The 12,811-nt window shown below is 32.1% G+C and overlaps 1 protein-coding gene across 1 annotated transcript in view; it reads right to left on the bottom strand.

The window, feature by feature from the left end:
• The window catches only part of CDH18 (cadherin 18), a 298,495-nt gene that overhangs the window by 34,293 nt on the left and 251,391 nt on the right, over positions 1–12,811 (bottom strand). The window contains exon 8 of the mRNA XM_049768384.1: positions 6,148–6,269. Coding sequence (XP_049624341.1) covers positions 6,148–6,269 — 122 coding nt within the window. The remainder of the gene's footprint in view (positions 1–6,147; positions 6,270–12,811) is intronic.

The following is a 12,811-nucleotide window of genomic DNA, read 5'->3' as shown; positions in this document are numbered from 1 at the left end:
CATATATGCTTTTATAAGCTAGCATTTTATCTATATTGCCCAAGTTAAGTTAGTACATAAGGTTTCACCATCATATAACTATTTACTTGTATCTCCTATTGTAAAGTATACTAGGTAAATTGCAGAGATCTCAGTATAGTCCTCATACTTTCATTTATCCAGCAGAGAAATTTAATTGACTTTTTAAAAGTATTATATTTATTGCATTTTGATATTTAATTCTCAACACTTCCAGTAGAGTCTTTTTCACATTTCAATCAATGGGATCTTTAGAATATATCTGATAGACATTTTCAGATTGTTGAATTAAATAAATAACGATGGGGCTGGATGGCGATGGATAGAGGCCTTTGTGCTTAGGCCCCAGCCACGTGGCTTCATCCCCCATCCAGCTGGCGGGTTCCAGGCCCAGGTGATCGGCGTAATCAAGATTCACTCACAGGCAAGCTTTAGGAAGCATTAACTTTATTCATACCCTATTCACCACATGTGTGTGGCCTATCTCATAACCTTTTAAGCACTAGTTATTCTTGGCCCTGCATCTAAACTCCTTTCAGCCATCTTCCTCAGAGCGCCCAGCAGCGCAGAAAGGGCCAAGAGCCAAAGGCCCAAAAAGCCAAAAGGCAAAAAGCCAAAAGCCCGAATTCCCTTGGTTCCGCCTTATCTAACATTTCCCAGACCCCTCCCAGGAGTGGGAGGGGCTCGCAGGTAAAGTTACACCTATTATCCGGTTCCCAAGACCCCTCCCAGAAAAGGGTGGGTCTAGGGTCTTAAATAGGTACACCCACACAGATTTTTTAACTAAAGAGATTTTCTTGTATTTATACTTGAGAAATATTTTGTGTCAAAAAATTATGTGTACTCATTGAATATTCAAGTATAAATTATGTGTGTTTTAAAGGAATGATTTCATTCCTCTTAAATGTATGTTTTACCAAACAAAATGTCAATATCCTTCATCTCTATATACTGTATTGTATCACACCTTAGATGCTTTCTAACTTCCCTTTAAAGTCAGCTCAGTTCCAATGTCTGAATACAAATTAGGTTTCTCAATAAATATCTTGTAATGCCTATATCATTATAGTTAGTTTAGTTTTGATTTTTGTTTAGTTTTGGGCCCCAGCAGTGTTTTAACCCAGCAGTCTTCAGGGCTTACTCTGGCTCTATGTACAAAGATCTTCAGGGCTTACTCTGGCTCTATGTTCAAAGATCAATCTCGGTGGTGCTTAGGGGACCATAATATAAGGGTGACTAGAAATAGATCCAAATCAGTCTTATGCAAGACATATACCCAACCTGCTATATTACTATACTGGTTCAGATTATAGATAGTTTTAATTTTCATAAATTTCTAGCTTTTAACTTCCATGATGAAAAGCAAAGCTGTGGATTGATTTTGAAAGATTTAGAGAATTTTTTTTGTATATGTTCTTTGGATTACACTTTCTAATTTTTATTGTTTTAAATTTTATTAATCAAAACACTTATAAAAAGATGTCATTTATAATTCCTTCAATGTGACTTTAAATACTTATTTTGATTATAATCCAATAAAAGAGAAGCTTACAATTTTATAAAATATGAGCAGTAATCATATCTAGATAAAAACAAATTTAAATTTTCTCCCATATATTTCTAGTAAATATTACAATTAAACTTTACATATTTATTATTTTAAGTAATATTATGTTAATAACAAATCTTATTTGACTAAAAAATTGAAGTTTAGAGGCCAGAGTGGTGGCGTAGAGTGGTAAAGTGTCTGCCTTGCCGGTGCTAGCCAGGACTAGGATGGACAGAGGTTCGATCTCCCCGCATCCCAATATGGTCCCCCAAGCAAGGAGTGATTTCTGAGTACATAGACAAGAGTAACCCCTGAGCGTCACTGTGTGGCTCAAAAAAAGTTTTTTGAGTTTAATCTACATATCCTTGTTACTTTTTATTTTTAAGATTTTAGGATTCATAAAGCTATTGAAATATTTAGTACGCACTTTCTGTTTTGATAATTAAAATATGAAGTTTCATAACAAAATATCGACACTGATTTTATCTAGATACAAAATATTTATATTAAAATTAAAAAAACCAAAGGTGCCTTTTCACTTCCCTTTCACCCTCACACTTTCCTTAAATTCTGACTTTAGTAAACATAAGTAAAGTAATTTTTTGTTGCTGCTGATTGGTTAGTAAAACCTCAACTTAGGTGTCTAGATTTTACATGTACTAGTAGGTTTTGTTGCTGGGTGGTATATTTTGACTTCACTAGAAATGATTTTACCATTCAGTTATCGATTTTTGAGACATTTCCAGTTTGAGCAATCATAACGTAAAATCATACAAATGTGTAACTTTTATTTTTGTAAACAAATATTCAACTCTTTCTTGGAAATATATAATATTTCATGTCCAGATTTTTTAATTTGTTATATTGAATTGTGCCATTCATATTATTAATGTATCTATGATCCAATTTATTGGCCTCTCCTCAGAAATCTTTATTGTCAACTTTTTTTTTATCAACTTTTTAAAAAATATTTTATTTAAACACTTGGTTACAAGATTGCTCAGAATAGTTTCATATTTCACAGATAAAGTTGTGCATGATAGTTATAGTAATTCAATGTAAAACAAACTTCACCAGTGATCATTTCCCATTAACAATGGCCGTTTCCCTCTCACCAACCCTGACTTTGTAATTAACTTTAAGTCTTCCCATCAAGTAGATGGATAGGCATATTTAATTCTGGATTTCAATAGTCTATTCACAAGTTTTATTGATTATTCTACATGTGTTTATTTTTCTATTATAATTCATTTAAAATGGCTATTTATATTTTTATACTTTTTGGAACTGATATTTTAAACTATTGAGTCTAAAGAATGCTTTTATATTTTAATAGTAATCCATATTCATAATCTTATTAACAAACATTTTGTTCCTACTACATACTTTATCTGCACATCCTATTAATATGGTAAATAAAATATTTAAATAATATTTTTATTTAAGCACCTTGATTACGGACATAATTGTAGTTGGGCATCAGTTATATAAAGAACACCCTCTTCACCAGTGCAACATTCTCACCACCAATACCCCTATCTCCCATCTTTCCCCCCAGCCTGTATTCGAGATATGCCTATACTTCTCTCATTTGTTGACATTGTTATGGTAGTTGTCAGTGTAGTTATTTCTCTAATTGCACTTACCAATCTTTTTTGGTAAGCTTCATACTGTGAGTCTTTCCTTCCAGACCTCATTTCTATATTCTATGGGCATTATTACAATAATGTCTTTTATTCTTCTTAAAACATATTGATGAGTGAGATTATTCTGTATCTATCTCTCTCCCTCTGACTTATTACACTCAGCATAATAGAGTCCACGTACATCCATGTATAGGAGAATTTCATGACTTCAACTCTTCTGACAGTTGCATAGTATTCCATTATGTATATTTACCAGTTTTTTTAGCCATTCATCTGTTAAAGTACATCTGGGTTGTTTCCAAAGTCTGGCTATTGTAAATAGCTGTGTAATGAATATAAGTGTGAGGAAGGTATTTTTGCATTGCGTTTTTTTATTCCTGGGATATATCCCTAGATATGGTATAGTAGGGTCATATGAGAGCTCAATTTACAGTTTTTTGAGGAATATCTATATTGTATTCCATAAAGGTTGGACTAGATAGCATTTCCAATATCAGTTAATGAGAGTTCTTTTCTCTCCACAACACCACCAGCATTGATTGTTTTTGTTCTTTGTGTTGTGTGCAAGCCTTTGTGGCATGAATTGGTACTTTATTGTTGTTTTAATTTGCATCTCCCTAATGATTAGTGATGTAGAGCATTTTTTTTATAACAGAATGGTATTGAAATAAAGACAGACCCTCAGATCAGTGGAATAGACTTGAGTATTCAGAGAATGTTCAACAAATATACAATCAATTAATATTTAATAAAAGGGCAAAAATGCAAATGGAGCAAGGAAAGCCTCTTCAACAAGTGGCACTGGAACAACTGGCCAGCCACAGGCAAAAAAGCGAACTCAGACTTCCATCTAACACCTTGCACAAAGGTCAAATTCAAATAGATTACAGACCTTGATTTCAGACCCGAAACTATAAGATATATAGAACATGTAGGTAAAACACTCCATGACATCGACTCTAAAAGCATGTTCAAGGAAGAAACATCACTTCCAAGTGGAAGTGGTGGGGCTTTTTGTTTTGTTTTGTTTTGGGGAGGCACATCCAGTGATGCTCCGGGTTACCCCTGATTATGCGCTCAGAAATCGCCTCTAGCTTGGGGGCCCATATGGGACGCTGGATGATCAAACCTCAGTCCGTCCTAGGTCAGCCAAATGCATGGCAAATGCCCTAAAGCTGCACTACTGCTCAGGCCACCATATGGGACTATATTAAGCTGAAAAGCTTCTGCACTTCAAAGGAAATAGTGACAGGATATAAAAGGCACCCACAGTATGGTAGAAACTATTCACTCAATTCCCATAGGATAAGGGGCTAATTGTTGAATTAAATAATTAACAATGGATCTGGATGGCGATGGATGGAGGTGGATTTCTCTCTGCCATCTGGGAGGGGTCTTGCAGGTAAGGTCACACCTAATATTCAGTTCCCAAGACCCCTCCCAGAAATGGGCGGGTCTCAGATAATATCCAAAATATACAAGGTAATGGCAGAACTTAAAAAAAAAAAATCTAACCCTATCAAAAATTGGGAAAAGAAATGAAAAGACACTTTCTCAAAGAAGAAATACAAATGGGCAAAAGGCACATAAAAGAAGTTCTTTTTAACAAGACTGAAGTTATCCAAAATTTTCTTCTTTTAATTTTTGTTTTGAGTCACACTCAAAAGTCTTCAGGGTTTACTCCTGGCTCTGTTCTAAGAATGACCTCTTTCTTAATTGTAGTCCGTAATTCTTAGGGAACTATGTATGTATTAAGGATCAAATTTGGGTCAGTCATGTGGAAAGCAATTGTCTTAATCCCTATGCTACCTTTCTCATTTTTTTTTTAAAGAATTGCACTTTTGATGCAAAATTCAAGTCACACTTTGAAATTGCTCCATCTTTGTTATTCTTTTCTTTACTTTTCTTTCTTTTCTTTTCTCCTTTATTCTCATCTTATTTTTGATAACTTGGTGATTTTCAAGGTTTACTCTGGCTCTGAAATCAGGGATAATTCCTGGATGTCTAGGGGACCATATATAGTGCTAGGAATGAAACCATGTCACTGTTATGAAGGCAAATGTGCCAATTTCTCTATTAACTTTCCAGTTCCTATAAAACATATTCTTTCATTTCTCTTTGCTATTGTAATTAGTGACTTTTTTCTCCAACTTTGGATTGAGGGTAGTAAATCAAAGTTCTATAGTACCTGCTTTAGTTAAAGATGACCTATATTAGATCATACAAAACTATATTTTCCACTAAGCTCGTCTCCATTGACTTATTCTGGTTTTTTTTTTTTTTTTTTTTTTTTTTTTTTGGTTTTTAGTTTTTGGGTCACACCCATCAGCGCTCAGGGGTTCCTCCTGGCTCTATGCTCAAAAATTGCTCCTGGCAGGCTCAGGGGACCATATAGGATGCCAGGTTTTAAACCACTGACCTTCTGCATAAAAGGCAAACGCCATACCTCCATACTTTCTTTCTGGCCCCAACTTATTCTTCAGTCAATTTCTTCTCTCCCTCTTTCATCTCCTTATCCCACATAACTTCACATATTTAAAATATATCACAGGTTAGTAATCATATCACTAAATGGTTATTTATCATTTGGCCAGCTTAAATGCACAAACCCAGGCTTCCAACTCTACCAATGCCAAGTCATGAGACAGACTGTTTAGTTTTCTCCTTATATCATGCTCGTTTATTGAAAAACATTAAATACACTAGACTTGCAAGATGAATGACTGTATGAATAAATATATACTTTTGAACAATTATGTTTAGAATCTACAATCATGATTCGCTGTGTTTCTTTTAAAAAACCATTTTCAACCTAAAGCTTTATCAAATTATTTTCACTGACCAACAAAATGCCACAGGAAAATTTTGAGTAAGAAAAGAAAGAGCATTGCTTATCATCTATTTAAAGTACAAGAAAGGAAACCTTTTACTTACCTGGCCAGGCTTAGAATGTTCACAAACAACAATATCATATTCCCTAGCAAGTTGAGGTGGATTGTCGTTGACATCCAGAACTCTTATACCCACTGTGACGTGGCTCAGTAAACTGGGATTGTCTGCAAAACATACAGGACTGCATTTAGTATTTCTGCACATACCTAAGAGATTGGTTTAAAACAAATCTTCTGAATGCTGTTAGCTTGTCACCAGCTGCCTATGCTACAGCAGGACGTTTGGCAAAAGACAACTCTATGATGGGCTCTTTCTAGCACTCATTAACTTACAGAAAAATGAAAAATGAACACGAATGCATGACATAAATGCTAAAATGATATTTTGTCATCTCCAGGAAATTACATGTTATTCAGGAATTGGAGTGGGAGAAAGTTGTCAGGATTCATCGGATGCTGTCAGACTCAAAGGGATGAACAATGGTTTCATTATCAATCTAAGGAAATCAAAGCCACCAGTTTTAAAAATATCAAAATTTAAAAAGATCAAGATTCTTAAATTTTGAGTACATAGAAAGTGATTTTCTTTATACCAATGGATAATTTTCTTCCTAAATCAGAGGAATTTAAACACAGGAACTCAGAAATTTGAATTGAATCTATCACGAATAATAAGTTAAAATGTGCATAAATGTGCATAAGTTCATAGTTATGAAATGAAAAGAAAAAGACAAGTGCTCCTTTCATTTATTTGTGAGAGGTATAAATGCAGAAAGCACAATAGAAAAAGTAATTTTCCTTTATTGATATTTATGCCATAGAAGGACAAAATACAAAATTGAAATTATAACATCAGAATATTGCATTGCAAAATGAATTGTGAAAATATAAAAGTTAAATAAATTAGTCAATTCATTAATATAGAGAATGATGAAATGAATCCACTGTATTAAGTAAGACTACTAAATTGCATTGATAAAAATAATAAGACATTTAGAAAATTACCTTAATGAGAACAATTTCCATTAATGCAGTGAGATGATAAAACACTGTTAAGTGCATATCACAGATGGGTACTAGAGAAGACAGCATATGTTGAGCACTGAATATGTTACTTTTTCATGCTTCTATTATTGACATGGAATGTAGAAACTCAAACACATAGTTTTTTGTGATCCTTAAATTCTGCCTTAATTGTTTACCTTTATTTTACACTGGAGCCATTATTATTATTTAAAAATGTGTCATCTTAAATGTAAATTGTGCTTATTAGTGTATGGAACACTGAGTTCTAAGGAAATGTAGTAGATTTCAAATTAAAATATTCATGTTCAAAGGAGCATTAAAAGTCATAATATGTATATATATGAATACATATATAAACAAATAATGTAAATCATGATAAAATCATGTAAAAATATAAATTATTTTTCTTTAAACATAGCTTCATTTTTTTGTATAAAGTTGTATTTTTGTGAAAAGTTGGTGGAAAGTAGATACTTTGTTTACTACTATAACAGCAAAATGCAGTTCTTATGAGTTTATTTACATATTCTGATTTTGGTGGGACATCCAGGGATGCTTAGGAACTTTCCCTGATTCTGCACTGAGGAATCCACTACTGGTAGGGCTCAGTGAACTACATTTGGTTCCATTTGGTATAAAAACTTGGTCATCTGTGGAAAGTAAGTGTCCTTCCCACTATATTATCTCCTTGGCCCCAGTTGTGGGTTTTATTAATAAAATTAATAAAATATTATATATAGCTTTACATTATAATCAATTTCTTTCCCTAAAATAACCCATTTAAAATGTAGAGCTATTTTATTTATAGAAAAATGTTTCAATGTAGACAAATATCAACTACACTAAGAACTAGCATGACAATGTTAAAGAATGAGAGAAGTAGAATGCCTGTCACAAATACAGGCAGGGGCGGGTGAGGGGGCATTGGTGGTGGGAATGTTGCACTAGTGAAGGAGGGTATTGTGTTTATTACTGAAACCTAACTACAATCATGTTTGTAATCATGGAGCTTAAATAAAGATTTTATATATTTAAAAAAATCTAAAATATTCCTGCTTTTTTGTTTGCTTGCTTGTTTTGGGACCATACCTGGCAGAACATAGAGGTTACTCCTGGCTATGTGCTCAGAAATTGCTGTTGTTAGGGTTCTTCCCAGGTTGGCATTGTCCAAGGCAAATGCCCTGCTGCTGTGCTATCTCTCCTGCTCAATTTCTGAACTTCTTATGAATCAATGATTAGACTTATGGTAGACTGTTTTAAAATGAGATGCTAACACTTTATTAATGAACACATACTAACAATTCCCTTAGGTGTTTCATATATATATATATATATATATATATATATATATATATATGTGTAGTATGTATATATAATGCTATTTGCTTTCAAAACAAATATTCAAACAAAAATTAGACAGATATTTGATTTATGATGAAGTTTTTGCATATTCAATTTTAAGATATTGATTCTTGAAAATAAAAACCTGAGATTAAAAAATAACTAATAGATGCTATTTCCTAAATGTGCATTTTATATATTTGATAATTATTTCATGATAAATATATCTCCATTTGGGCCAGAGTGGTGGAGCAAGGGGTAAGGCATCTGCCTTGTGCACGCTAGCCTAGGTCAGACCACGGTTCGATCACCAGTGTCCTATATAGTCCCTCAGGCTAGGAGCAATTTCTGAGCACATAGTTAGTAGTAACCCCCAAGTGTCACCAGGTGTGGCAGAAAAAACATAAACAAGAAAAAATAAAGAAAACAAATCTATCTCTATTTCTGGTGCATATCTCATCTCCTCAAAATGTATTTCTCTATTTCTCTTCTAAATGGTTTGAATATTATAAAATTAAATGTTTTCAAAATAATTCTATAGTGACCTTAAGAAGAAGTTTCAGTTTCAAATTATTAAGCCTCTTGTAGTCAAATAGAAAGATTAAAAATAAAAATTCTGTTATTTATATTATGGAAAAATTAAGCCAGCTGTCAGAGATATTGTACAGGGATTAAAAATCTGCACAATACTGACCCTATTTAAAATATTTATCCCTAACATCACTATTTCCAGACTATTTCTAGAAGTGGTTACTGAATACAGATCCAGAGTCAACAAGCACAGTGGGGTTAGCATATATATATCCACAAAAAATAAAATGCAAATAGATCCAATATATGTTTTAGACTACATATGTATATACATAAGTAAAAAAATGATACTGTCTAGAAGTACTATTAGAATTATAAAGACATAACCCATACCAATTCCAAGTATTTTTTAATTTAGGGTATAATCTTATTATTCAAATTACCAAGAATATTTCAGAGTAAATTGATTTATAAAGTAAAACTTGATCCTTAAGGGTTTCTTGTTTTCACATGTATCTAATTCAACTAACAATTTCCAGCATATTTTTAAGTATTATTTTCTAAAATTAGCATACTGAAACTACAAAAATTAAGTTTCACCTTATGTTTTAAGAACATAGATCTTTTTTCTACAAAATTAATTGCTTTTGAATTATGCACTTGTTATTAATTTAAAATATATAAAAATATGTTTGTTATTTATTTTTCATTCAATTTTGAAAAAAAACTAGCAAAATACATATATTTTAATTAACATGGCATATATATGTGTGTTCAATCCTGGTCTATTTTTCCGTAAGATATTCCTTTTTATTTTAAGTTTCTTTCTTTTAAAGATAACAAATTGAGCTGTGGCAGCTGAATTTTCCTTTGAACTTGTTTTTGCAATTATATTTTTATGCTTCCAAGATATTTACTAACAAGACATGCATGACATTGTATATCCATGTTTACCTGAATTATGTGAAAGTAATAAACTTTTTCTTAATAAAAATGTTCGATACTTGAACATAGTTTTTTTTATGTCAGCAAAAGCTGACATAAAAAAAAAACAAGCAAATGTTGACCATTCTTATTAAATATTTGAATGCCCAATCAATTAGTATTCTCCAAATATGGTTGTGGGGGAAAAAAGCACTAAAACTTGATATGTTGATGTTTGGAGTTAATGTTGATATTTTTAAAAAAGAAATAGATGTGTGCATCATCTATAAATACATTGTTGTATTCCAAATGAAGAAAGTGAAGATGTCATCAAAGAGTTTAAATTCAGCAAAATGTTGTGAAATACCAGAAAATTTTATAACTGACATCATCTCCTAAACTAGAAAATATTTTAGCAAATTAGTTTGTCAATTATGAAAATATACAATGTATTCTACATAAAAATGCATTTCTTTATGCACATACATCACAATCTTTGCTTTTATATTCAAATAAATTATATAGGTACAATAGATTTTAAAATGAAATCAAGAAAAAAATTGACTGAGATTTATTTTTTCTAGAAATCAACAATTCAAAACAACCAGTTTTATAAATGACTATAAAGATAAACATAGTATTATGTCAAACCTCTGTTTTTAGACAGTGAGACATAGATAATATTAGTAATATTCTGTAATAATCACATAGTGTGATCTATAGATTTTCCTTTATGAAAATTTTGACAATATTTTTGTTTTTAATAATCCATTTCTAAGGACTAATTTTAGGTTTAACCCAGAAAGAATTTCTATGAAAACATTAAGAAGACTTTAAGAAATTAAGAATAGAGATTATTTCCTCAATTTGAGAAGTTTGTGCACCATTAACCTACATATTTTCTTCATTTTTTAAATTTGAATTACCATGAGATAAAGAGTAAAAACGTTGTTAATAAACTTTAGTCAAACAACATTCCAACATGCATCCCATCACAAGAATACATATCCTGCCATCTTTATATTCATTTTTGTTTGTTTGTTTGTTTGGCTTTTGGTTCACACCTGGCAGCACTCAGGGGTTACTCTTGGCTCTACACTCAGAATTCGTTCCTGGCAGGCTAGGGAACCATATGGGATACCAAGATTTGAGCCACAGTACTTCTGCATGAGAGGGAAAGCGCTAACTCCATGCCATCTCTCCGATCCTTATCTTCATTTTGTTTTTGTTTGTTTTTCGGCCACACCCATTTGATGCTCAGGGGTTACTCCTGGCTAAGAGCTCAGAAATCGCCTCTGGCTTGGGGGGACCATATGGGACGCCGGGGGATCGAACCGTGGTCCTTCCTTGGCTAGAGCTAGCAAGGCAGACACCTTACCTCAAGTGCCACATTGCCGGCCCCCCTTATCTTCATTTTTATTAGGAAGAGTTTTAAATATTTATGGCTAGAAAGTGATTACAGAGCATAGGGCTTATTATTATTATTATTATTATTATTATTATTATTATTATTATTATTTTCATACAGCTGACCTAGGTTTTATCCCTTTAGCCATATAGTACCTTAAGCGGTGCCGTGAGTGAAACCTGAATATCAAATTATGAGTAAGTCCTGATCATCACCAGGTATGGCCCCAAAATAACAAAATATACTGTATATAGTACAGCAAACTAGGTGTGTACCTTGAATGCATCAGATTGAGATTTGATCTCTAGTATCCCCAAGCACTACAATGTGTATGGCCCAAAATACAAACAAAAAGAAGTGCTTTCAACTAAAAAATTGGATAAATTCAGTGAATGTATTCTCAGAAATTCTCCGAAACTTTAAAAAATTATTAGTTTAAATAGAAAAAATAAATGTAATATAATTTTAAAACAAAGAATAACATTTCTTATGATATTATGTATCATCTTTGTAGAAATTACAAATAATGTACTTTTGGAACTGATGTGAAGTGTATTAAGAATAAACACTAATTTTGGTGAATGATTGATTATAGTTATATATAACCTAAAACAAGTTAAATGTGTAAAGAAAACACTTATGACTATTTATAGAATGCATTTTGTGCCTCAAATATGTGTTCTACTAGAGCAATATATGTAGAAATATATATTCACATGCAATTGAAAATAATTATAACACATAGGATGTATCAAGATCTCACACAATTCAGTGAAAGAAAAATCTGGCAGCATCCTGAGACAAAATATTCAACAATTTAAAAATATTAAGCATGGTGCATATTTATGCCAAAATAAAATATTTCTTGAAGGACTGAATGATCTTTCCGAAAAATACTTTCTTTTCCACTTCTGATCACCAACTTAAATACTGTTGCTATTATATAAGTTAAGAATCATTAGGCCAGGTAATATTTTTTTCAATTTTTTTGGGGGGGTGAGGTGTTTGGGATTATACCTAGCAATTATTTACATAACACAAAGAAATGAGATCTGGGTGACTAGAACCCTAGTAAACGTTAAGTTTGTAGATTTAATAACAAAAACATTTTTGATATATCCTTAATTTATATGTCAGAGAAGCAGAATTATCTACTGTATGTGAAGTAATGGGAAAAACGTGAACATTAAAACTTACTGGTACTATATCAATAAGAATTGCCCTGAAATATCATTTTCAATGATTTCTATTATAGAAACTATTCATTGAATTCAAATTTTTACATTATTAAAAAGGAGATAATTAAAAAGAAACCAAAGTAAATCAACAGTGACTGTATTTATTTTATTTTATTCTATTTTATTTTTTGTTTTGCTTTTATTTTGGGCCACACCCAGTGATCCTCAGGGGATACTCCTGGCAATGCGCTCAGAAATCGCTCCTGGCTTAGGGGATCATATAGGAAGCCAGGGATCAA

The sequence above is a fragment of the Suncus etruscus genome, chromosome 2 (assembly GCF_024139225.1).
Source record: "Suncus etruscus isolate mSunEtr1 chromosome 2, mSunEtr1.pri.cur, whole genome shotgun sequence".
Lineage (NCBI taxonomy): Eukaryota > Metazoa > Chordata > Mammalia > Eulipotyphla > Soricidae > Suncus > Suncus etruscus.
The sequence above is the reverse complement of the archived record's forward strand: the minus strand, read 5'-3'. Positions and strand labels throughout refer to the sequence as shown.